Source organism: Pipistrellus hanaki (genome assembly GCF_964339955.1).
Source record: "Pipistrellus hanaki genome assembly, chromosome: 19".
Classification (NCBI taxonomy): Eukaryota; Metazoa; Chordata; class Mammalia; order Chiroptera; family Vespertilionidae; genus Pipistrellus; species Pipistrellus hanaki.
Genome location: NC_140521.1, coordinates 20,370,631 through 20,396,653, shown reverse-complemented (window position 1 = coordinate 20,396,653; position 26,023 = coordinate 20,370,631). Strand labels below are relative to the sequence as shown.

Here is a 26,023-nt window from a genome sequence, read left to right as displayed (position 1 = left end):
TCTGTGGGCAGCCGAGGCCTGGGGCCTCTTCCCTTATCTGCATTTCAAGGTGGGATTTGGGTAGCTGTATTCTGAAAAGCAAGAGTTGGAACCACGGTGCTTTTATTTCTGCATGGGCTGGAGTGTGGGAGGGAGGGGGTGTCTTCTAAAACCTCCATAAATCACTTGTAGGAATACCCATCTCAGGATCTGCCTCTAGGGCACATGTGTCAAACACACGGCCCGCGGGCCAAATCCAGCCCGCCAGGCCTTGCAATGTGGCCCGCACCGCGCTGTCATCACTGCACTCCGCTGTCAGTTTATGACATTGTCAGTTTATGACTGTTCAGTAAACCATTCGGCCCGCGATTTAGGCTGGATTTTAGATTTTGGCCCCTTCTCTGATTGAGTTCGACACCCCTACTCTAGGGAATCTAACTCAGTAAGACAGCATCAGAGTCCAGAGTCCAAAACCAGAGAGAGCTGGGTTCAGGCTCTAACTCTGCCACCTCCCAGCTGGGTGACTCTGGAAAAGTTTCTAAACCTCTCTGATGGAAAATGAGGCTCATGCATACATTCATTCAAAGTGATAAGACATGTACTGGTAAGTAACCCAGACACATTAATGACTTAGGGATTCATTCAAATCAGGATCTTTAAATAAGTTGTTCAGCATTTTCTTCATTGCAGAAATGGATTTTCTATTAATATAAAGTATAAACAATGAAATAAAAACCATATCACCTCTGTGGGTTGAAGCAAGGGCAATGGTCTGGAAAATCTAGCTTATTTCCTACTTCTCTGTAGTTCTCATTCTCTGTTTTTCTTTGGGGATTTTCTGAACCAGTCACGGTAGGAGACAAATTGAAGGGTTTCTATCCATGTTTCTCAACTGGGCACCGTTGCCATTTGGGGCCAGGTGATTCTTTGTCTAGGGATCTCTTATGGATGTTTCAAAGAATTGCTGGCCTTCACCCACTAGGTGCCAGTAGCCCCCCAACTCTACCTTCAGTTGTGACAACCAAAAATGTCTCCAGACATTGCTAATGTGCCTGGGGTGAGGGAGGAAGGCAGCAAAATTGCCCTTGGTGGGCAAGCACTGGTTATGTAGTAAATCACTCATTCCCGGCCCCTGCGACTGTTATGCATTGTTCCATTTCAGAGTGCTAGCATTATAGTACGATTTCTTTCTTTTCTTTTTTAAAAAATGATCTTGTGCTTTAAAATATATATCTTTATAAATTTAAGAGAGGAAGGGAAAGAGAGAGGAATATCAATGATGAGAAAGAATCATTGATCAGATGCCTCCTGCACGCCCTCATGGGTGTCAAGCCCACAACCGGGCATGAGTACTGACCAGGAATCAAACTGTGACCTCCTGGTTTATAGGTCAACACTCAACCACTGAGCAACACTGGCTAGGCTACCGTGCTATTTCTAAAATAATCAATAGGTTATACAGCGATCAAACATTCTGGTTTGTCTGGGTTGAACACTCAAGGCCCATGTCCCAGGTGACCCAGGTTGGCTGGAGGCAGGTCCATGATAATGGAAACATTTCATGTGTTCCCACTAAGGTCACTGCCCACTTCGTAAGCATCTCCCTAGAAAGGTTGAGAATGGCATTTGGAAGCCAAGTTAACCAGCACTAGCTTTCAATTTGTCCCAGTGGGGCTTTAATGCACTTCCTGAAAGCCCCCCTCCCCCTGCCTGCAGTAGCCTGGTTGGACATGCTTTCGTTTCTTTCTCTTCCTGCAAGCTGTCACTTTTACTAATTTTTGTTTAAGTCAGCCATATAATCCTTTATCCAGTATTGCTCTCTCTTAATGGATCTTTTCACTTGGATTTCGTGTGTTCGTTGGTTCCCTTCGTGCCCTGTATATCCCCCTAGCCTGTGCTCTTGCTTCAAATACAGTGTTTGTCTGTGATGGGGAGATAAAAGTGTGAAGTAGGCCATGGTCGGTTAGAGCCACTGGGTGCACTAATTTTCTCAGCTGTTGAAAAGCTGGGGCGATGATGAGCGCTGATGTTGCAGCTGCTGCGAATTTCCTGGAAGCTCCAGGTACTTGTACAACAGGCAGGACATTGGCAGGATATAATTATGAGCGTGTGTTTCAGACATCACCAGCTTGAAGCCTGAACTTACTTTTCCATTAATAGAAACACTTCCGTTTTTGCCATAATCAGAGTGGGAATTAATAGTCCCTTATATGCATTTTTAACTATTATAAGCAAAAATGTGGGTCTAATTATAGTTGTGTGAGGGATAATTATAACTTTACTGGGGGCTGAAGTGGGGGTTGAATGTGATGATGATGGTGGTGGTGATGATGATGATGATGGTGGTGATGATGAGATGGTGGTGGTGGTGGTAATGATGGTGGTGTTGATGATGGTGATGGTGGTAGTGGTGATGTTGGTGATGGTGATAGTGATGATGATTGTGGTGGTGGTGATGATTATTGTGGTGGTGATGATGATGGTAGTGATGATGGTGGTGGTGATGATTATGGTGGTGGTGATGGTGATGGTGGTGGTGGTGATGATAGTGATGGTGATGATGCTGATGATTATATTATATATTGAGGACTTACTAAGTGTGAGACATTTTGCTAAAAACATACATGATTTCATTTAATCCTTGCAACAACCATGGAAGATAAGGTCTGTTATTATCCCCATTTTACAGATGAGGAAACAGATCTTTAGGATTAAATAGCTGACCCAAATTCTCATGGTGAGTGGATCTGCTCTTCAAACTTACATACAATCCTTTTGATTCAAGAACCTGGACTCCTAACCACTCACATGAGCTAAGGTCTGGCCACACAGAAGGGCAGCAAAAATGTTCCCCTGCTCTGCTCCTCCTTGAACAAAATAATGGAAACGGAATGTGAGACTCTGATCTCGACCTGACCCTGGGCCGGAGCTATTTGTCTTTTTCTCATCCCTCCTGCCACTCTCTCCCATCAGCCTTTCTTGAATTGAAAGATGACAAATGGGTCTTGGTGTTGATAAGCACCTCCAAGTCTTAGGAGCCATGACAACCCTCTGGTCACTCTCTCCTCTCTCGGGGAAGCTGGGGGATGAGGAGGGTGGGAGGGGCCTCCCCAGCAGTGAATAAACCTGTGCTTTGGGTACAGTATCCTCTTAGGGAGAGAACAGTGCTGAGGTTTCATGATAATTTTTCATTCAGCCCCTGGGGCCTGTGGTCTGATTTATATATTCACACTTCCTAGCACCATTCTCATTTATGTTCCTGGGGGTTTCTTTGTACGAGTTGAAGGCCAGAGAGTTCAACCCCACTGTGTTGTCAGCAGTGAGGAAAGGGGTGTTTGATATCCTCTACTGAGAACATACGGAGATGTTTCTGGAAGCATTTGGCTCAAAGAAGAGACCAGAGGGGAACCAAACTGACACAACTGCTGGGTCAGGCTATTCAGTGAAACAAAGCCCAGGCACAGGGGGTCCTGATCTGGCTTCCTGATTCTGAGGAAGCGTGAAGGCACGCTGAGCGCTGAGCGCAGTGACTAGGAAAAGGGGGCAGGAAAGGTAGGAGGGGAACCTGGTGCCCTTTGGTGGTAAAGGTCCTGCCAGAGGGGCCTTTCCAAAATGCTCTCCAGCTTCCACCTTCCTGCTTGAAAATCCTTCCTTGGTTCCCCTTGCTCTCAGAATAAAAATCCAGTCTCCTGCCCCATCCTTGCTTACTTCTCCTCCCTCCCTTCCCATGACTCCCCTCTTCATGTCCAGGGGGAAGGGGAGCTCTCCACCATCCCTGCAAGAAAAATCAAGGAAGGAAAATGCCCATGGGGGAGGAGAGAGGGCGGGGAGAGGGGATGCAGAGAGGGACATTTTTGCATTTCACCACCTTCAAGGGAAATTATGTATAAGAAACAGATATCATTTTTCAAAAACAAATTGTGATAGAGACTATCAGCGCTCCTACATCGGTAACATTGGACTCGGTTTCCATCTGTGATCCTCCCTTGTTCTTCCCTCCTCTCTCTCTGTCTCTGATACTGATCCAGTGTGTTCAGCACCAGCCCCCAGACCAGGCACCGAGGCGGGCAGTGGAAAAGGGAGCTACAAAGATGAGGAAGACCCAGATCCTGCCCTCCAGATAAATTCACAGATTTAATTTTCAGACGGAGAGGATGTCTCATTTAGCCTGCAGCTCCTTTGGGGAATGAGATGTTCCACATAAGCAACTTTTCTGGACAACTCAAGCTTATTCTATTAGCCTTGAAAGTTTTTTTAAAAAAGACAACAACAAACCATTCTCAATGAAAGTTTTAAGTCAAGTTTCCCGGCTGGATGTGGGCATCCTGAGGGCACTCGGTGTGCTTCAGCTCTGAAAGCAGAAACACTGCCTGTTGGCTGCCTGCAAGGGCACTTACCTGGGCATTAAGTTTCTCATGTGACCCTCGTCACAGTTTGTGCCTGAGGACCCTGGGCCCCAGCGAAGCAGACGATGTCCAAGGGTAGAACCTCAGGTCAGGCTTAGGTCTGGAACCACATACAGCCGTTCCCACTAAGTCACGGTGCCTCTGGGCCAGGCTGGTGCACACGTTTGTTCCTGGTCATCAGCTGTGTGCTCCCCAGCCCCCCCCCCCCCCCTTTTCCTCCTTGTGGGACAGAGCACCTGGGAAGGAAATTCACCACCAAGAACTCTGGGCTAAAGAGACACACAGGAGTGTGGTCAGAAGGCTTGGTTCTGGCGTGAGGGCTCTGGGACTGACCACTCTGATGTTCTGATTTTTGCCTCTTGTAATAATCATCGTGTCTTGGTTGGCCTCCCATATTTCTACAGACTTTGAGACAATGACTCAAGGGCAGACGGTTGGTTTATTGGAGAGGAGATCCCAGCCCACACCAGCAGGGGAGTGGGGGAGTGAGGGAAGGCAAAGCGGCCAGCACAGGTGCCTCAGAGGGCAGTTATGGGCAACTTGGCCCAGCCCTACCTTAACACACCCCTGAGTTGTCCTACCGAAGAGAGAGGAGACTGAGATATTCATCACCCAGCTCCCCATCGTGCTGTTTCGGGCTTCCTGCTTTTCAGCCAGCCCACCTTTCCAGCCAGAGAAGGTTGTCTGCGGAGGGTCTTAGGGGCTGGCTGTCCAAATCAGCAGTGATGACAATAACCACCATAGTAAAAAGGACAGGACCTGCTGCTGCAAGTATCTGTCCCAAGCACCTTATTTGTGTCATATTATTAGTCCTCACTGCAGCATCGTGAGGCAGGTGCTATGATTGTCCCCACTTCATAGGTAAGGAAACTGAGTCTCAGAGCTGATCAGCCACTTGCCCAAGTTATCACAGCAGGAAGTAGTGGTGTAAGGATTTGAAACCAGATTATCTGCATACTATCCTGGCCTCATCCTTCCCCCTTCCCAGGGATGGGGGAGATGGTGTATTCTGTAAGAGAAGCTCCCAGACACCTCTCACCTGGGAAGGGGAGTGTGCCCCTCTTACATGCTGGTTCTTAAACTCTGGAATACACTTGCTGGAAATTCTCATTCAGTTACTGAATCAGAACCTCAGAGAGCAAACCTTGGGGATCTGATTTGGGTGGAACCATGCATATTTCTCACAGGAAAAAATGGCTATTTGTAAGTGGGACATAGTGTCTGCATTGTGGGACAGTTTGGCCTCAGTCCCGGTGGCCCTCCCCCCCCCCCCCCCCCCGCCCTCCAGGGTCTATGTGGTTCCATAGCATGTGGACTTGATAAGCAGGTCCTGGATGTGTGGGCACTGGTTCTGACATCTGGACCTCCACGGGAAGCGAAGAGCCTGAGCATCAGAGCCAGTTCTATTGGACATTCTGCATGAGCTGCGGCTGTGCTCCCATGTCTAGCTCTGCCCTCTGAGGCTGAGGGGCTTCCACAGGCTGTTTGCCGCCACTGCAGTCCCCTGGCTTGAGACACTGGATGCTGCCAGTGACAGGACTTTCCCCAGGATGCTCACTCTGCTCGCTTCTACCATGTATAAGCTCCCCTCTCATGTGGAACCTGCATGCCCCACCCTCCAGCAGTGAAGGAGAGCTCCCGTCACTGCCTTGGGCGGCTGTCTCTGACAGCTAGAGCCTTTAAGAAAAATTAGAGGCCACCACTGACGTAGGTATTCTACCAGGGTGAGCCAGGTCATCTGTTTTTCCATCTGTAAGATGGAATGATGATAATACCTATTTCATAAGGTTGTTGTAAAGATCCAGTGGCTTGATGTCTGTAAAATGTGTAGTACCATGGCCATCAAATAGTCTTCAAGTAAATGGTAGATGATTATTGGGATTGGAAGATGATGATGACAAAGATAAATACAGACTGATAGGAGGAAATGTCTTTATAGCATGAAGTGGGCACTGCTGAAGTGTCTACCCACTCTTGGGCCACCCAGGGCTGACCCATGAGAATGGTATGGCAGCAGAATCTCTCCAGAGTTAATTTCTTGGCTGGCAAGGATAATATCTTTTCAGTAGCTGCCCCATCTCATCTTACAATTTGGTATCCATAGTACTAAGAGCTTTCTCAACTACTGGGGCATTCCATCCATCCATCCATCTATCTACCCACCCATTGACCCATCTACCCATTCATCCACCCATCCACACACTCATCGATTAATCCACTCACCCATTCGCCCACCCACCAATCCATCTTTCCACCCACCCACCCATCCATAGACTAATTGATCCATCTACTCACTCACTCATCCACCCACCAATCCATCTATCCATCCACCCACCCATTGACCCATCTACCTATCCATCCATCCACACATTCATTAATCCATCTAACCTCCCATCTATCCATCTACCCATCTATCCACTCACTGTTGTGGCAAGGGAGAATCCCCAAAAGGTTTAGTAGGGGAGAACTCCCCAGTAAGCCAGCAGAGTCACAGGCAGGCTGCACACAGAGACGGGGAGCTTATGTGGTAGAACTGAACAGAGTGAGCATCCAGGGGAAAGTCCTGGTCACTGGCAGTGTCCACAGTAGTCTCAAGCCAGGTGACTGCAGTGCGGCAAATGGCCTCTGGAGTGGGAGTCCCTCAATGCTCCCAGCGTGACCTGTGCTGCAGCCGAGCTTGAGTGTTGAATGGTCAAAGCTCTGAGTTCTTAATAGCCCCTTAGGGGTGGAGATCTCATTCATATGAGAGGCCCAATGGAGCCTTTACCCAAGTGTCCAGACTTATGGTTTTGGGTGTTCCTGTTCCTGTTACACCCCATTACCTCAGTCTTGACATAGTGCTTGACATGACTATCATAGCTGAAAGTGACTCCATATTGGTTTATCAAAGGTGTAAAAACAAAAGTCCACTCTGCTTTTGTTCTATATACTCATCCATCCATGCATTCATCCATCCTTCTGTTCATCTGAGCATGCATCATACATGCATGGATGCACCACCCATCCATCCATTCATCGTCTCTCCATCTGGGCATCCATGCATGCATCCATCAATCTATTTATCCATGATCTATGCATCTATGCACCCACCCATCCACTCATCATATGTCTGTGCATCCATGCTTCTGTTTATCCATGCATCTATGCATTCATCCACCCACCCATCCATCCATCCTCCTCTCTCTTTCTCTCAGGTTAAAGTGCCACAACAAATGCACCAAAGAAGCCCCACCCTGTCATCTCCTCATCATCCACCGAGGAGGTAAGTATTTAACATTTGCTGCCCAAGGACCAGCAGTGCCAGAATCAGCAGGGAGCTTGGTGCCTCCTTTGCTGACCCATGGAATCAGAGTCTGCATTTCAGCAGCATCTGCAGCTGAGTTCTGTGCACTTTGAGGTTGAGAAGTGCTGCTCTGGAGCAGCAGTTACAACTCAGATGCCTTCCAGGGCCAAGCAAGCGCCGTAAGAAAGACAAGCTGGCCAGATGGGGCCGAGCGAGGTGGAGAGAGAGCCCGGTGCTGTCTAGGGAGAATAGCCACGCCAGCCTCTCCGTGAGCCTGTGCCGCAGCTTTTCCCACCACAGAAAAGCCTGACTCGTTGTATGTGCTTTGTGCTTATTTTAAAAATTTAGAAACTTATTCAAAGTTTAAAAATTCTTGCTGGCCTCCTCCCTGCCACCCCCCAGCTATAGGTTGGATGAAGCTAAGGCTCCAACTGGGGGTAGAGCCTTGCTAAGCGGGGGCTGAGCTCCTCCTCGTCCTCTGCGAGCCCCCTCCCAGTCCGCGCCCTGGTCAGTGCCTGCTCGGGGGAATCTGCAGACAGGTTCCACGGGAAAGCTACAGAGCGGCAAATGGCTGCCGAAAGTGCTGAGACACGTCCCAAAGCCAGCAGGCCGTTGGTTTCAAAGATCTTTGCTTTGGAAATTGCAAGTGAAGGGAAAGTCTTGATCTCTCTTCTTGTGCCCCGTCCCCCTGTCTCCCTGCCCCTCCTGCCCTCCCTCCCACATCCCAGTTAAGAGCCATCTGCTCCATGAACAACTGTATACACTCAGTGAGGCTGTTTTAAACCTGAATTCTCCTGTTCTTGAACTGTTGTGGTCAGCTTTGTTGGAGAAATCACCACCCACAGAATTCCCATCCGTAGCTGGTTCCTAATGGCTCCCGCCCCCCACGAGGAGAGCAGACCAGCCTGCTGGGGACGGCTCTCAGGGGCTGACATCTGAAGAAGGGCTCCCTCCCACCCACCTTCACGCCGTGGCCCCCTTTGTGCATGCGAGCAAACAGAGCTTTCCAGAAGCCCACCAGATTTGTGCTGCCCCCACCCCATCGCCAGTAGGAAGTTGGAAACAGTGGCGGTTTCTATGGTGATGGCTGCTCAGGCTAAGCAGAGAAATTAAATCCCTAGGTCAGTTCAAGCTTTTAACTTTTCCACTAACCAGCCCCCTTCGCCCCCGCAATTAAAAAAACTAATAAGTAGCACTTATTAGCATCAAATTTGAATTTGAGTTTATCATTTTTTTGTCCCTCCCTGTGGCCCCTGTACGTAGTAGAAATAACAGAGGGGTGGCAGGGAGAAGAGCTTGGGTGACGTGCTTGGCACACTAATTATTTATTTAGCATCAGCCGTGTGCCCAGTTCTCTAGCTTCAGGATGAGGCAGAGAGGGGGGCTGGGAAAGCCAAGCCTTTCCTCCAGGGACCCCGGTGGCCTTGATTAGGACAAATGTGCTTCGACATGGGACAGGCTGCTAAGCCTGAGAAATCCAACAAGTAATGAAAGGTGATGCTGACATGAAGGTCAGATGGGCAGGGATGGGTGGCCATAATGAGCTTGTCCAGTGATTACAGACCCTGAGAAATCAGGAACCTCTTGTATTTCAAAGGCGTTCAGTTCTGAAGTGAGCAGCAATGTGAAAAAATTACGGTATTGAAAACAAACAGTTAGCTTCCATTTTATTATTGTAATTTGTCATGGTCAAGTCACATATTGACAGTAAAAACAACGGCCAGGGAGAGCTCCCGATGCCATTATCCTGACATGACAACTGTCATTGTTAGTGAATCCCTTCCAGCCTGGGGGTGGGCCTCGAATACAAGCCCAAGTAATCCTTAAATCCCAAATTGCTGCTTTTATCCCTACGGATCCAGCAAGGCTCGTCCGGACAGAGTCGGTCCCGTGTGACATCAACAACCCTCTGCGAAAGCCACCCCGGTATTCGGACCTGCACATCAGTCAGACGCTCCCCAAAACCAACAAAATCAACAAGGTGAGGCTGGGGTTCTACTGGGCATGGAGATGCTGCTGCCGGAGGGAGGAGGGGTCCGGAGCAGGACTCGGTGGGCATCGGGAGTGACGCCCTCGCCCCCCAGCACCGGGCACTGCTCATTCTGTGTGGTTGGTGTTGAGTCAAGCTTGGAGGGCAGGCATCCGGCCATCAGTGGAGAGTGAGTGTGCCAGGAACCTGTCTGACTGAGGGAGCCGGCACATGGAAATGAGGATGAATGAGTGTGTGGAGGAGGGTCAGTAGGGATTAGCAGCAGAGTTTGAGACAGGTTCCATAGTGGTCCAGACTCGCACTCTTTGCTCGGCGAGATGTTTCGCCATCTGGAGGGATTAGCATTGCAGATGGTTCTGGGCTTTCTGACACATCTGTTGAGTCAAACCACCAGGGGACAGGGATCTATTTCTGAGCTCCTGCCGGAGACGGGTTTGTGTGGGGGCTCTGAGCTCGGAGCCACAGTCACTTTGCTTGACTTCCTGCTGATCGTCCGACGTGGGCCTGTCTGGGCATCTTTCTTTCCAATGTGACATGGAAATGTTCAGAATGATTTCCACATCCTTTGTTTGGCCTGCTGGTTGGACTCCACCAAAGTTATACTTCCAGCCCCACAGTTTGAGGCAAAAGTTGTACATGCCAACAGGTAGTTTCTCAAGCCCCAGAATGCCTCTGTGCATGGCACTGAAGGTGGGTGAAGTGTGGGTCAGCCTGAGTGTGGCAGGTCACCAACCTGTGCTCAGGACCCAGAAGAGCACCGTGACTTCTCACTGGTGAGGCCCAGTCCAACTTCTCTGCATAAAACTGCAGAGGACATGGCCCCCTTCCCAGCCTGTTCTCCACGCAGCAACCAGAGTGCTGCTTAATGAATATAATTTAAATCGTGTCACCTCTGCTTAAAAAGCATCTGGTAATTTTCTAGTGCATTTAGAAAACAAATCAAATACTGCACCCTGCGAGCAGTGCATAATATGGTCCCTCCTTCTGTCTCTGACCTCCTTCTTCCCCCTCCCCACTCCCCCCATAGCCCATGTCCTTTTACTCTCCTGCTATCACCCACCATTTTTACTGGTAGATTTCAGTCATTCACCATCCGATTCCATGCGGCATCATCTCAGTTGAGAACTTGGCCTCTAAATTCAGGCAAACCTAGCAGCCAGGCTTAGCTTCCTCTATTTACCAGCTGTGAGACTTGAGCAAGTAATGGAATCCCTCAGAGCCTCAGTTTTCTTGTCTGTAAAATGGGTACATTCCAGTTATGCACTGCTGCACAAACTTAGTGGTATACACAACAGCCCTTTAATTATGCTCCTGGAGTCTATGGGGCAGGTATTAAGAAGTGGCACAGGGGGGATTGTTTATCTCTGCTTCATAAGGTCCAGGGACTCAACTGGGAAAACTTACACAGCAGGGAGCTGGAATAATCTAGAACGGGGTTTGGCAACTATGGCTTACAGGCCAAATCCAGTTTACCATCTGTGTGTGTGTGTGTGTGAATAAAGTTGCATTGGAACAAGCCACACTCTTATTGCCTATGGCTGTTTTCATGCTACAATGGCAGAATTGAGTAGTTCCGACAGAGACCACATGACTCACAGAGCCCAATAGATTTGTTACCTGAAAAGTTTGCCAGTCCCGATCCAGAGGCTCCTTCGCTCACAGGTCTGGTGCCCAGGCTGGGAAGAGTCAGGGCCTGGGCTCTGTAGAAGCTCCACAGGAGCCCCTCCTTGGGGACCTCCTTGTGGCCTGGGCTTCCCTCCCACATGGCTGCCTCAGCACAGTTAGGCTTCTCCATGGCCGCTCAGGGTTTGAGGGGCAGCTGCTTCAGCAAACAGCGGGGGAGACACATGGGCTTTTATAACCTGACAGTATCTTGACTTGCATTAGCCAAGGGTTGGCAGTGACCATTCTGTTGCATTTTACTGATAGAAACAGCCAACTCAGATTCAAGGGAGGAGATGTAGACCCCATCCTGTTGATGGGAAGAGTCCGAGGAATTTGTGGCCATGTTTTAAAACATCTATGGTGGGTAATAAAAGCAACCTTAGAGAGTTGTTGTGGGAAGAATGACATAATCAACATTGAAAGAATTTAGCGCAGTTCCCTGGCACATGGTAAGTGACCAGGAAATTCTAGCTATTATCAGCTTACATCTTGGGTTTCCAATCAAAATTTCCTGCTGGGTCCACTTTGCTTTGTTATTTGAGAAAGATGTAGGTCTCTGGGAGAGGGGACCCCCATCTCTGGGAGGGATGGGGGGGGGCTTGCACAATGAGGCCCCTGGGAAGTAACCGCATGCCTGTACCCAGCCTTCCCTTTGTGGCATCTTGGGGACAAGGAGCTCAGAGCCATCGCAAACCTCCCCTCTCAATTTATAGGCACAATGAGCCTCTTGGTGTCAGATGGGACAGAAACACGGGTCCGATAGATCAATTACTGTGACATCGTTCTGCTTGTCTGCCAGCAGGAGAATTTGATAAGAGAAATAAATTAACCTCTATTAAGAAAGTGGCTTTGACATGAAGGTGGATAGAATCTATCATAGAGCTGGGTTATTTTTTCCCCTCTTTCTCTTCTCACTGGCTTCACACAGATTCTTTTTGTCAGGCAATGATGTAGTTAGTGCAATAGATCTCTAAGCCAATTTGGTCTGAAGATTTCCTTTTCATTGCTGTCTGTCTCCTCTCCGGTCTAGCTCCGTCAATCCAGGTTCGCAGAAGCCCAGCTTTTTCATTCGGCATAATGGTTAGAGTTGGCATTTTTTAGTCAGAAGGCCTGGAACTCAGTTTCTTCACTTGCTGTGTGATCAGAGCAAGATCTCTCTGCCTGCAGGTTTCCCTCTGTAAAATGAGAAGTGCCATAGCAGACACTACTCTTGGGATTCTGGAGAGAACTGGATACAGAGATATGTGTAAAGAATTTAGTCCAGCACTGTATACTCGGGCATGGAAATGGATGAAGAAGAAGACAGAGAATGAGGAAGAGGAATACAAGGAGGATTAGGAGGAAGAAAGTGGAAGAAGGAAGAGGATGGAGGAGGAAGAAGAGAGGGGGAAGAAGAAGAGGGAGGTGGAGTGGAAGAGCTGAAGGATGAATATGAAGGAGGAGGAGGAATAGGAAGGAGGAGAAAAGAGGAAAAAGAAGAAAGAAGAGGGGGAGGGAGGCAGAGGAGGAGGAGATGGATGAAGATGGGGAGATGGAGGAGGAAGTGGAGATGGAGGAGATGAATGGGGAGGAAGTGTGGAGATGGCACAGCCTTGTGTTTCTGCTTCTAGGCCAGAAGGTGGGACCTGGGCCGCTAACTCTGTGCTTCCAACAAGGCACTCCCCCTCCCCCCGCTTGGAGTTTCAGTGCTCCATCTATAGAGTGAAGGGCTTGGACTGGATGGTCCTGGAGGATGTTTCCCTGCATGAGGTGGGAGCTTGACTTTCCTTCCAGTGGAACACAGCCTCCTGCTGCTGGTCCCATTGGGATTCAGATCTGAGTCCCCTCCTATGGGAGTGATTTTGCCAGGGAAAGTGGGCATCATCTCTCTCTCTCTCTCTCTCTCTCTTTTCTCTCTCTCTTATTCAACCCTGAGCTATACTACATGGAAGAGAATGACATGGTTCCTATCCTCAAGGAAGTAAAGATAATTACTTTCTCTATAAAGACAGTTCCTCCTCTCCCTCCCTCCATCTCTCCTTCCATTTTTCCTTTTTTTATATTCATTCATTCATTCATTCATTCATTCATTCATTTATTCATGTAACATTTAAGAGCAACCTCTTAGTTTTTGTTTCTGTGCTAAGTTCGGCAGATTCCAAGATGAGTACAACATAGTCTAGTAGGAAGAGATAGATCTTCTCTCTCCCTCTCTCCTTTTCTCCACCCCTCCAACTCTCCTCCTTTCATTCTTTCTTTCCTTCTCCCCTTTGTCTAGCGCACATTTATTGAAGGACCACACTGTGCCTGGCATCTGGCTATTGCAGACCCTGCTTACATTTGCTTCCCGGAGCTGCCGTAACAAATGGGCACAGCCTTGGGAGCTAAAACATCCGTCACTTATTCTGGAGGCCAGAGGTCTGAAATCAAGGTGTCAGCAGGGCTGTTCCTCTGGAGACCCTGAGAATCCCTCCACACCTCTCCTAACCTCTGGTGGCTCCCGCAGTCCTTGCCGTTCCTTGGCTTGCAGCAGCAGCATCAGTGCAACCTCTACCTCCATGTGTGCGTGTCTTTTCCTCCGCGTGTCTCTCCTTTTCTGTTTCTTATAAGGACACTGGACATTGGAGTTAGGGCGCACCCCAGCCCAGGATGATCTCATCTCTAGATCCTTACGTTAATGGCGTGTAGAGTCCTTTTTTAAAGTAAGGACCCCTCTGAGGTTCCAGGTGGAACACTGTTCAACCCACTCCACAGCTCCTGACTCGCCCACCAGGGCCACTCTGAGGATGCACGTGTGAATTCTACCTTCATCTGCTTTAGAGCAGGTTCGGGGGCCAGGAGAGGCAGTGCTGGTTCCAGTGGAGAGGCGGGAAGGAGTGGGGGAGTGCGGAGGCTCCTCTCACGCTCTCTCCTGAGCTGGCTGGCTGTCGATTCTTTAATAAACACCCGGAAGGAGAGGTGTCGGGGTGGGAAGAGCAGCCGGGCACCTCTGCGTGGCTCTTTCCCATTCTGAGCGAACGGAGCGTGGCTGTCACCTACGTGCTTGCATTCTGTGGCAGCCTTCACTCTGGGGCCCAGGCAGTCGGCAGGAACCTGATTACAGAAACCGTTCCTTCCACAGCTGGATGCCACTTGGTGGGGATCCGGGGCTGAGGAAGCTGGGGTGGGCCTCTTCCTGCTCAACTCACTCTCACTGCGCCCCGCGCCCTGTTTTCTTCCTGCAGGACCACATCCCTGTCCCTTACCAGCCAGACTCCAGCAGCAACCCCTCGTCCACCACGTCCTCCACGCCCTCCTCGCCGGCACCCCCCCTCCCGCCCAGCGCCACGCCGCCCTCTCCCCTCCACCCTTCCCCGCAGTGCACCAGGCAGCAGAAGACCTTCAACCTGCCAGGTACCTCAGTGCTTGGGGAGGCGAGGAGGTGTTGGGTTCATGCCAGGGTCACTTGGGGGCACGCCTGAAGGCAGGTGGAGTGAGTCTTATGTGCAGGACACTTGCCACACATGACCTCACTTGCTTTTAGAGTTGCCTCGAGGTATTATCAGGTCCATTTAACAGGCGAGGACACGGAGGCTCCGAGAAGCAAAGACTAGGTCAGCAGCAAGCTGGTGTCTCCACCCAAGGCTAAGTCACAGGGGCAGCTGGCAGTTGTCTTATGAGCTAAATCGTTGAAACTGGCAGGGGACCCTGGGCCCAGGATCTCAGGGACCACACGCCTGAGCGTGCTGCTTTCTGAGTCTTACCCCCACGTCAGGAGAGGCTGGAGTTCTGGATTCAGTATCCTCTCTCACACCCCTGCCATGTGACCTCCGGCTTCAGCTTTCTCACCTCTGAAAGGACCACAAGGATTCCTCTGCCTCACACATTCCCACTCGAGTTCATGCCCTGCCCAGGGCTGCAGTTTTTCCCTCTCTTTAAGTTGTCTTCTGGCCTTCTGACCACATCCATGTATTTATTTCCTGAACACGTATTTATTGAGCATCTCCTGTGTACCAGGAACTGTCCGAGGCACTGTGTACGGAGGGGGCATGCACAAAGCAGACACGTCCAGTATGAGTTTCCTGTTGTTGCTGTAACACTACCACAAGCTTCATGCCTTACAACAGGACACATCTGTTATCTTATAGTAATGGAGGTCACAAGTCCAAATTGTGTGCCACTGAGCTGAAAATCAAGGTGTCAGCAGGGTGTTTTCTTTGCCAGGTTCTAGGGGGGGAAATCCATCTCTTTGCCTGACGGCTCTTAGTAGCTGCCAGCATTCCTTGGCTGGTGGTCCCACACTGCTCCAGCCTCTGCTTCATTCTCACATCTCCTTTTCTGACTCTGACTCGGATCCTCCAACCTCTCTCTCTCATGAGGACCCTTATGATTGCATTTAGGATGCACCCAGAGAACCCAGCATGATCTCCCCTCAGCGTGGTCACATCTGCAAAGTCCCTTTTGCCATGTGAAGTAATGTAGTCCAGTTTCCAGGGATTAGGACATGGGAGGGTGGGGATTGTTCTGCCTCTCACAGTCTGTTCTCATGGAGTTTGTAGCTTAGTGGGAGAGACAGGTTTGAACCAAGCAAACACACACATGAAAATGATAGGAAGGACAGTGCTGGGAGCAAATTGAAGAAGATAACAAGTTCAAGTGGAAATGTCAGTGGCAGGTGAGTCCTGAAGATGGGGAGAGTATCCAGGCAGAGAGAGGGAGCATGTTCAGAGGCCCTGCCACAGGAGAGCTGAATAGTTGTTCAGGGCCTGAGGGCCACAAACAAGGCAGAGGGCGCCAAGTGAGACAGCTGCAGGCATGAGGCCTGGCGGGGCCTTGTGGGCAGGGTGGTAATTTAGATTTTTTTAAAAAATACGTTTTTATTGATTTTGAGAGAGAGAGGAAGTGAAAGGGAGAGATAACTAGAAGCATCAATGATCCATTTCCTGAATGCCCCCTGCTGGGGACCAAGTCCAAAATCCAGGCATGTGTCCTCACTGGAATGGACCAGTGACCTCTTAGGGCAGTGGTCGGCAAGCTCATTAGCCCACAGAGCCAAATATCAACAGTACAACGATTGAAATTTCTTTTGAGAGCCAAATTTTTTAAACTTAAACTTCTTCAAAATAGACGCGCCCAGGCTGTGGTATTTTGTGGAAGAGCCACACTCAAGGGGCCAAAGAGCCGAATGTGGCTCGCGAGCCGCAGTTTGCTGACCACTGTCTTAGGGCATGGGAGAATGCTCAACCAACTGAGCCACACTGGCCGAGCAGGAATTTAGATTTGATTGAAGACACAGTAGGAGGCCACTGAAAGGTGGAGGCAAGGGGTCCTTCCTTTTGGATCCTTCCACTCAGAAGACGGACCACTCAGTCTTTTGACTGGGGAGGTCTTAGGGAGGACCCGGGGGACGGGGGTCGGGGGGGGGAGGTCTCCCGAGTGGAAGCACTTTCACAGTGGCCTCCGGTCCTCTGACATCTGATCATCTAAGCTTCTCAGTCTTCATGACCTCGTGATGCCAACAGCCCAGGAGCCACCAGATGCCCCAGCACTCGCTGGTGTCCCTTATCAGCGAGCACAGGGCTCACAGTGACGCCTTCCCTTTCCCAGCCACTCCCTCCCTTCAGTCACCAGGCACAGCTGTGCTCCTGCAGGAAGAGTCGAGGAGGGGCTGACTCTGTGCACGCAGGCATTTGCAGGATGTCCCATTGCCCGGCACCTGTCCCTCCTCAGAGCAGGGCTCTCTTCTGGTGCCCAGCCACTCCTCCTGAAAGGCTGTCACTGCCAGCTAACCTTTCTGCGGCCACTGAGCCCCATTCCCGCCGGGAGGGTAGAGATCAGCTAAGCCTATTGAGAACCTCGGGTATTTTCCTTTCTTTAATTTTAGCCCCTTGTTGACAGCAAACTGCCTGCATGCAATTAAAAACAAAAACAAAAACAAAAAAACACACACACCTAGTTTACTAGCAGAAGAAGGTCCCAGAAATCGTGGAGGTTGGTTTTATTTTAAAGCTTTGCTCTGGCCGAAACTGGTTTGGCTCAGTGGATAGAGCGTCAGCCTGCGGACTGAAAGGTCCCAGGTTCGATTCTGGTCAAGGACATGTACCTGGGTTGCGGGCACATCCCCAGTAGGGTGTGTGCAAGAGGCAGCTGATCGATGATTCTCTCTCATCGATGTTTCTAGCTCTCTATCCCTCTCCTTTCCTCTCTGTAATAAATTAATAAAATATTAAAAATAAAAAAAGCTTTGCTCTGTAACCTTGAATTGCTGTGTTTCCCATCCCTGGCAACTCATTTCCAGAATAAAAAATGCATCTGTTTGGATTTCAGCTACCTGGAATTTGGGCACTTGCTGAGCTAAAATAAAGGGAGTTAATTCAACAACCATGAGTTGTGCACCCACTGCTACAGGTGCCAGACCAGGCACTTGGGATCCTGAGATGCCAGGATTTGCTCTCCACCCTGGGGTAGAGTTGGAGGTGGGGATTGATTATCCCATCAAGTCCAACCTCAAGGACAGCTAATGGCTTAGCTCTTTGAAGCTATCTGATTGCCTCTTAATTAAAAATCATTCTTGTGCTGAAACCAGTTTGGCACAGTGGATAGAGCATCGGTCTGTGGACTAAAGGGTCCCAGGTTCGATTCTGGTAAAGGGCATGTACATTGGTTGAGGGCACATCCCCAGTAGGGGGTGTGCAGGAGGCATTTGTTCGATGTTTCTCTCTCATCAATGTTTCTAGCTCTCTATCCTTTTCCCTTCATCTCTGTAAAAAATCAATACAATATATTTAAAATAATAATAATAATAATTTAAAAAATTATTCTTGTCTGTTAAGACAGCTTCCAAAGTTATTGGCTCATTCAAAGCAGCCAATACATACTCCATACCTACTATGCACTCTTATTTCATACTAGTAGCCTGGTGCACAAAATTTGTGCACATTAAAAGGGGATTCATTAGAAAATAATTTAATATTGCTATTTACCCCATCTCTCTAAGAGAAGTGTCAGAGATGAAAGAAAATTAGTAAAATGTATATGAAAACCTTCCTCTTGTCAGAGTCTGGGGTGCACCATGGGACCCAGAGTCAAGTCCCCACCCATGCACATGTGCCTCAAAATCGTGTGAGACCCAGACCCGGCCACCACTCCCCTCCCCCACCCTTTGGGCTAGATCCAGACCCAGCCAGTCCCACCCTTGTCAAGCCCTGCTGGGCAGGAAGCATGGCCTCAGGTCCCCTGGCCCGGCCCCAAGATAGGGGGCCTGAGTTCCCCTGACCCAGCACTGGGGATGCACCTTGAGGTCCCCTGCCAAGCCCTATGGGTGCAGGGGAGAGTGGAGCCTCAGGTCCCTGTGGATTGCTTATTAAGGCTCCTTATGGGAACTTGGCCTCAGCTGTGGGTGCAGCCATCTTTGTGATGGAGTGATGATCAATTAGCATATCCCCTCTTTATTAGATTATTGGAGGAGGAGGATAAGGATGAGCTCAGCCCTATAAGGGGGAGACTCATCACCTCTACAGTATACACATGGAGACTGAGACTTGGAGAGAGTTGCCCAAGCTTTCCCAAACAGCCAACAGAGGAGCAAGGATTCAACCCTGCCCTCAGACCTCAGGCTTGGAACCACTGTGCTAATCCTCTGTGAGCCAGCTTCCAGCTGTGACTTGTCTCTGAATGAATAGCATTGTTTCTGGGAGTGTCTTCAACCTTTGAGACTCGTATCAGAGCCCATCCCTGCTCACTTCCTTTACTTGAGACTAGGAAGCTCTGTGTGATCTGTCCATTGCCCCTGACACACAGTGGCTCCCCTGCTCCGGTCCTTCACCACCCCTCCCCCAGTAAGTTCGAACCCTGGGAATTGTCTGGAAGAACTGGCCTCTGAGAGGGATGAAATGGAAGTAAATGAATTGTGGGAGAATCAGCAGTGACGTTGAGGATATTTCTTTTATATGAGTTTTTCCCTACACATGGAAATTAATTCCTACTTGTGGTAGGCAGACTAATGGTCCCCTAAGATGACCACGTTTTAATCGCGGGATCTGTGAATATGTTACCTTATATGGCAGAAGGATCTTAAAGTGGAAAGATTATCCTGGATTTTCTGGGGGACTCTAAATGTAATCACAAGGATCCTCAGACGAGGGAGGCAAGAAGGTCAAAGACAGAGGAAGGCAGTGTCAGACGGAAGCCCAGACTGGGCTGTGAGCCAAGAAATGCAGGCAGCCCCAAGAGCCTGAAGAGGCAAGAAACTTCAGAAAGAACCAGTCCTGGCCACTCCTTGATTTTAGCCCCTTAGGAATTAGTTCAGACTTTTAGCCTCCAAAGAACTGTAAGACAATAAATTTGTTTTTTAAGCCAGAACATTTGTGATAATTTGTTACAGCAGCAATAAGAAAACTAATACAATGCTCAATGCATAGAATTTGGAAACTCATCATTGTTGTTTTTTAGTCACTGCAATCACTCTGCCCAAAGGGGAAAATTAACATTTTAGATTGTGGTTCCACAGACTTTTCTCTGTGTACATTCTTATGCATTTGCCAAAAATGGGACTGTGCTCCAGTGACTCTCTGACTTGGGGTGCTTTGTATTCAGGGAGCTTTTAACCAGAGGGTTGGCTTGGGTGTTTAATGCTCTGGTGTCTTTACATGTCTGAGTCCCTTGGAATTCTGGGTGTTTGCAGGAGTCTGGAAACCCTTAAGGGCAGGCAGAGAATCCACACTGTGGCTGTGGGAGCCCAATTGGGTCCCCAAAGGAACTGCTCTAGGGCAGCACTCACTTTGGTGAATTCTTTCTCTTGCTAGCGTCCCACTACTACCAGTACAAGCAGCAGTTCATCTTCCCAGGTGAGTCCCTGGAGCTCATCCCCTTCGGAGTGGGATGGATGGAGGTGAATGTCAGGTGGACAAGCTCAGTGAGGGTGGTGGTGGGATCACTGGCCCCGGGACAGTGGCTGGACGTGGAAGTGGGAAAGGAAAGCGTGGGGGTCTCAAGGGTGCAGTGGCACCAACGAGGTGGTCTTGGGCAGGAGAGGTCCAGAGCCAAGTGGAAGGGGAGAGGTGGTCAACTATGTGGCCTCGTCATTCCAAAGGGAATCAAGAATGGGGAGGATTTGGAGATGACCAGAGGCGTGGGGGTCCTGGCAGCCCCCTAGGTAACGACAGGGAATTTTGGTCAGGATGCCATCTGGACCACTGGTGCATCTAAGCAGGTGGTCAAGGAAGGGGAGGGGACTGGCCCGCCCCCAGGGACCCACGAGCTGGTGAGCAGCTACTAGCTTCCAGAAGTCAGGTTTTGGTGGGTGTGGACCCCACGTTCATGTCTTGACCGTCTAATCTCTGCTGTCAGATGTGGTGCCAGTGCTGGAGACACCGACCCGGGCGCCCCAGGTCGTCCTGCATCCAGTGACCTCGAATCCCATGTAAGTGCACAGTGGCCTCTTCCTCCCCCGCCCTGTAGTCCACTCAGGACCCCTCTACCTTCCTCTTCCTGGAATTGACATCCTAGGGGGGAGGAGGGGAGGGAGACGTAGCAGGGTGGGGAAGCGGAGACATGGGATGAGGCAAGCAAAGAGAGGGAGAGTGTGGCAGCCCAGGCAGAGGAGGCCCCCAGGAGTCAGCTCTGCCCTGTGCCCCTGGCCCTGCCTGTCACGTATGATTGCTAGGGGCTGGACTTGTTCCCCCGGCCCTCCTAGGATCAGAAAGACAGTGTGCAGGCCAGAGCCAGCACTCAATGGAAGAGTCGTTCTTCTATGTAATTGTCCCCTCTTTAAAAGGTATAATTTAGGTGTATACCAGGGATCAGCAAATTATAGCCTATGGTGGACCAATCCAATGTGCCATATGTTTTTATAAATAAAGTTTTATTGGAACATGGCTACACACATTTGTTTGCAACATACTGTCTTGTGGCTTTCAGATTCCAACCACCAAGTGGAGTCAATGCGACAGAGACCATATAGACCGCAGAGTCTAAAGTATTTACCATCTGGCCCTTTACAGACCAAGTTCACTGACCTCAGGCTTATACTATTCAATATTACGCAAATAATATAGGCTACTTTTGGAAAATTTGGACAATTCTGTAAAAAAAAAAATTAGATATGTGCTCTTTCTATTCACAGTTGATCTCTGTGTGATCCATGTTATACACAGTCTCTATCCTAATTTTTAATCCGAGAATGCTATAATGTTGCATTTTTCATATTATTCAAGACACTTTGCACACATTGTTTTTAATGGCTGTAGAATGTTGTATCAATGTGGGGCAATTTCCTTACCCATTTCCTGATTGCAGGATCTTACATCTTCCCACATCTCACTGTTGTACTCAATTCCGCAAGGAACATCTTTGCGTGGGCATCTTTAGCCTCCGGGTGGACAGTGGTTGGGCAGCTGAAGTGAAATAGTCTTCCTGAACTTCTCTGATTATGACCAAAGTCTGGGGCATGTCCTAACATGTTCTAACACCTAGTTTCGATTTGCTGGTTTCTCAACTCACATTTTTGCCTACTTTGTTTTTCTTCCGTCTCTGCTAACTGCTCCATTTTTTCTGACCCGTGTTACGGGCTTCGTTAAAGACCCAAGTGGTACATCTCTGAAATCAAAGGAGCAGCAGTTTGCCGGGGGATATTGTGCTGACATAGAGCTCCGGATCATTTCTCTGCCCTGCACAAACCAATTCCACAACTTGTGCGAGACAGGTTCCAGGTTATGAACCGACAGCCAGGGAGTCCCAGCAAGAAAACAGAGTTAATCCGTGCCTGCAGTCTGCTTACATGTGCCTGGGGATGGGCGCTACCTCCTCACAGAGGGTAAATGATGTAGTAGCCAGGCTGCTGCAGCCTCTCCTGGATGTAACAGAGAAAGGCCGAGTGGTAGGATATGAGGAGGGATCCCAGCTTCACTGTTCCACCCAAGCCTTCCCCAGGGCATTGGGCTCCCAGCATATCAGCTATCCTTGTGCTGTGTCATTCCGCCTCCTGTCAGAATAACTGTATGTAGTTAACATGATGGCAAATGCCACTTTGTCACCCCCTTCTTTCTCCTGCTAATTCTTAGTCTTTAAGACTTAGCCTTCTCACCGGGAGCCCCTCCAATGAGCAGGTGGACTCTGTCGGCAGGGTCAGCAGCTTTCTGGGGTCTGAGGGTCAGGATAGGGGAGACTCCAGATAAGGAGGTGGTAGGAGAATCTGCTGAGCTGGGGAAAGAGGAAGGGGGCATGGCATCCATTGATTCTTTCCTCCCACCTGTTTAGCTCACCCTATAAACACATACACATCCTCTAAATCACCCCCCAGAAACCCTTTAACACACACTTTTCCTATATCCCCTCCCCTCCCATCCCATGTACTTTAACATCCCCTCTTAGCCTCAGTACACACCCAGTGACACCACACTCACAGGCCCGGACAACTGCACAGAACACATCCCATAATACCCACGCTATACCTTCAATATATATACTTAGTGTTCACATATACACACGCACACACACAGACACATGCACACACCCATTGGGCCCCCAGTGCCATACCCAGCATGCTCCCAGGTTTGCAACACAACTGCAGCTCATGAGCTTGTGAAAGCATCTCATGCACAGGCCTGCTCCTGCACACACACCCACACCTGTGTCTTCCAGTCCAACACAGTGTTGCTTCCTCCTCTTCCAGTCCAACACAGTGTTGCTTTCTCCCATCCAAGTACTAAACAGGCCCGACCCTGCTTAGCTTCCGAGATCAGACGAGATCGGGCGCGTTCAGGGTGGTATGGCCGTAGACCCTCCTCTTCATTCTCATTCCACACATCTCGATTCAGTGCAAGGTCCAAGTAAACATGATGGACTCCCAGATCCATCCAGGAATCCTCTCCCCTGGGAATTTCCATGTCACTCCATTTATTCAGTTCCTACCTGACTTGGGCCCTTGTTTTGCCTTTCTGCATGATATCTGTGTACTCGCTGTAGTTTCCTTCAGTGGTAATAGAATGTTTCTTAAAGTCAGGAGCCAGTTTCAAGTTTGTTTCCTTCTAAGAGCTTGGCACTGTTCCTGGCACAGAATTGTGAACAAATGAATGAATGAATGAACACATGAACACTCAGATCATTTAAAAAGATACCAAATCCCAGTGAACCTTGGAGACCTGATTAATACTCTCCTAGGGAACACCTAGGGCTCCGAGGACTCTTCCACCCGCGACATTGAGGGCAGTGTATGAGGAAGCTGCTAGGTTAGTGGAAACCAACACAGTCATGAAAAATGAGCCCGAGCAGCCCAGAAAAATGTATTGAAAACAGGGTCCTCGTGTGCTGCTTTTTAAGGCGAGGTTATGGACTATTTCTCACAGCAGCCTTGAAGTGAAATTCGAGGTGAAGGTGTGGTGGTGAGGGCTTCTCACTTTGGGGGCTTCTTATACCAGAATTAGCTCAATGCAGAGGCCCACCTTTGCACCTGAGGGTCACTTTTATTTTTCTTTCTTTAAAGCTTGGAAGGAAACCCATTACTTCAAATTGAAGTGGAGCCGACCTCAGAGGTGAGAACTGGGGATGGCGAAGCCAGCTTTCCCAGGGCTTCCTGGAGCTCGGCAAGGTCGAGTGATGCCCTTGCTGATGCAGAGGGCTGGGGTGGTCAGGGTTCGGGTCCTGAGTGATAGCTGTCCTAACACTGGGACAACTACCAAGGGGTGACCCCTCCCGGCACCAGCCTAATGGGCCGTTATGTGGTGAGCATCATGGAAAAGCTACTTGTGCAGAAGTTGGCAAGCCATTTGCATTCTTGGTTAAAAAAACAGCTCGAGGCCAGATAAATCCCCAGGGGGGTATGCTCCACGGAATACCTGGGAGGGTGGGAGGGGGTGTCCCCGGCAGTGCGGGGACAGCTAAGTGTTTCCCGTCGGCCACAGAACGAAGAGGGCCACGACGAGGCCGAGGAGTCGGAGGACGACTTTGAGGAGATGAACCTGTCCCTCCTCTCGGCCCGGAGCTTCCCTCGCAAGGCCAGCCAGACCAGCATCTTCCTGCAGGAGTGGGACATCCCCTTCGAGCAGCTGGAGATCGGCGAGCTCATCGGGAAGGGCCGCTTCGGGCAGGTGTACCACGGCCGCTGGCACGGCGAGGTGGCCATCCGGCTGATTGACATCGAGAGGGACAACGAGGAGCAGCTGAAGGCCTTCAAGCGGGAGGTGATGGCCTACAGGCAGACGCGGCACGAGAACGTGGTGCTGTTCATGGGCGCCTGCATGAGCCCGCCCCACCTGGCCATCATCACCAGGTCAGGCCCCCCGGGAGCTTCGCCTCTGACAGGGCTCAGAAATGGGGATTCGGGTTTGCTCTACCATTCACAGGGTGTGGTTTAAGGTTTGCCCTTCCAGAAAACCCTCTGAATGCTAAAATTCCTCGGCAGAGCACTGCACGGGGTGTCGGGAAGTCGGTTCTAGGTCCCCCGTGCTTCAAGTATTTGTGAAACCACATCTGTGTAACTCACTTTTTCCATATGGAAATTAACTGGATCGGACTAAATCGGGTCTGCAAACGTTTTCCAATAGTAAATATTTTCAGCTTCGCAATCATACAGTTGCTATAGGAACTTCTCAGCCACTGTAGTGTGAAGGCAGCCACAGACACGACACAAATGGATGTACGTGGCTGTGTACCGATAAAACTTTATTTGTAGCACCACGCAATGGGCTGAGTTGGCCCATGGACCTAGTTTGCTAACCCTTGGAGTAAGATTCTGATGGCTGTAACTCTGGCTTTCCTCAAAGCATCAGAGCATGTGTGTGGGCCTTTACCGTTGTGCTTTGAAATGTCCAGGATCCACGGTCTGTCGTTACACAGAGGGGTCATTAGTAGAGGACTCACATTAGAAAATGTCAGGCGGTAGGGATTTTCTTGCATTTGCTCTTTCTAACCTTGCCCAGTGACATGAGCATTGAAAAAAAAATAGCTTCAGTTTTAGTTGAACGTTTAAGGTATGGAACAAACTAGCATCCACTCCCTTGTTGCATTAGGACTGGCCACAGCAGCGGTGTTCTGGGGTAGCGTGTGATGACAAGGTGAATTAGGAGCCCCCGCCTCCCCAAACTCAACTCAAGCAGTAATGTCCCAAATACATAAGCCTCACTTCTCGGCAGGTCCGTGGCGGGAGCTGTGGGCTCAGGGCAGAGCTGGTGTGACTTTGATTTGTTCCCTTGTGATTAAAGCCTCCTGGAGTCATGTATAAGACCTGGTGGTTGGTAGAAGGAGTGTGATTGTCTGTCACCATTGTTGATGCAGATGGTGGGTTGACTGGAACCCATGTGTCAGACGGTAAGTGTTTGCAAAGGATTGGGGATTTGGGTATAGTCCTTCAACTCTCCTTAAACGGTGAAAATGGTGGTTGTCCACTCTGCACAGGACAGCCGTGGCTCTCAAATAATCAGCCCCGGTAATATCCAGGAGCTGAGGGGTTCTGATTAGGTGAATGTATCAGTAAGCTTTTGCTGAGTGACAAACTACCCCCATACTTCATAGTTTCTCTCTATTCTGTGGACAGTTCTGCACTGAGCCAGGCTCAGTAGCTGGGCTCTTAGATGTGTCTGTGGTCAGCTGACAGATCAGATGGGGGCTGGTCGGTATTGGATGCCCTTTGGGATAGCAGACTATCCACTCGGGTGCCTCGATTCTCCTCCACGTGGCCTCTCATCCCCCCAACAGGGCAGCTCAGGCTCATTCCCATCATGATCCCAGGGCTCTGAGAACGGCAAG

General features: G+C 49.7%; 2 protein-coding genes across 2 annotated transcripts in view; one reads left to right on the top strand and one right to left on the bottom strand.

The window, feature by feature from the left end:
* Positions 1-26,023, bottom strand: part of RFC5 (replication factor C subunit 5) — a 490,240-nt gene that overhangs the window by 246,913 nt on the left and 217,304 nt on the right. The window lies entirely within an intron of this gene.
* Positions 1-26,023, top strand: part of KSR2 (kinase suppressor of ras 2) — a gene marked incomplete at both ends in the record, with an annotated part of 266,707 nt that overhangs the window by 203,911 nt on the left and 36,773 nt on the right. Inside the window, 7 exons of the mRNA XM_084868405.1 lie at positions 7,580-7,647; positions 9,531-9,649; positions 14,527-14,695; positions 20,086-20,127; positions 20,630-20,702; positions 23,763-23,811; positions 24,181-24,548. Coding sequence (XP_084724531.1) covers positions 7,580-7,647; positions 9,531-9,649; positions 14,527-14,695; positions 20,086-20,127; positions 20,630-20,702; positions 23,763-23,811; positions 24,181-24,548 — 888 coding nt within the window. The remainder of the gene's footprint in view (positions 1-7,579; positions 7,648-9,530; positions 9,650-14,526; positions 14,696-20,085; positions 20,128-20,629; positions 20,703-23,762; positions 23,812-24,180; positions 24,549-26,023) is intronic.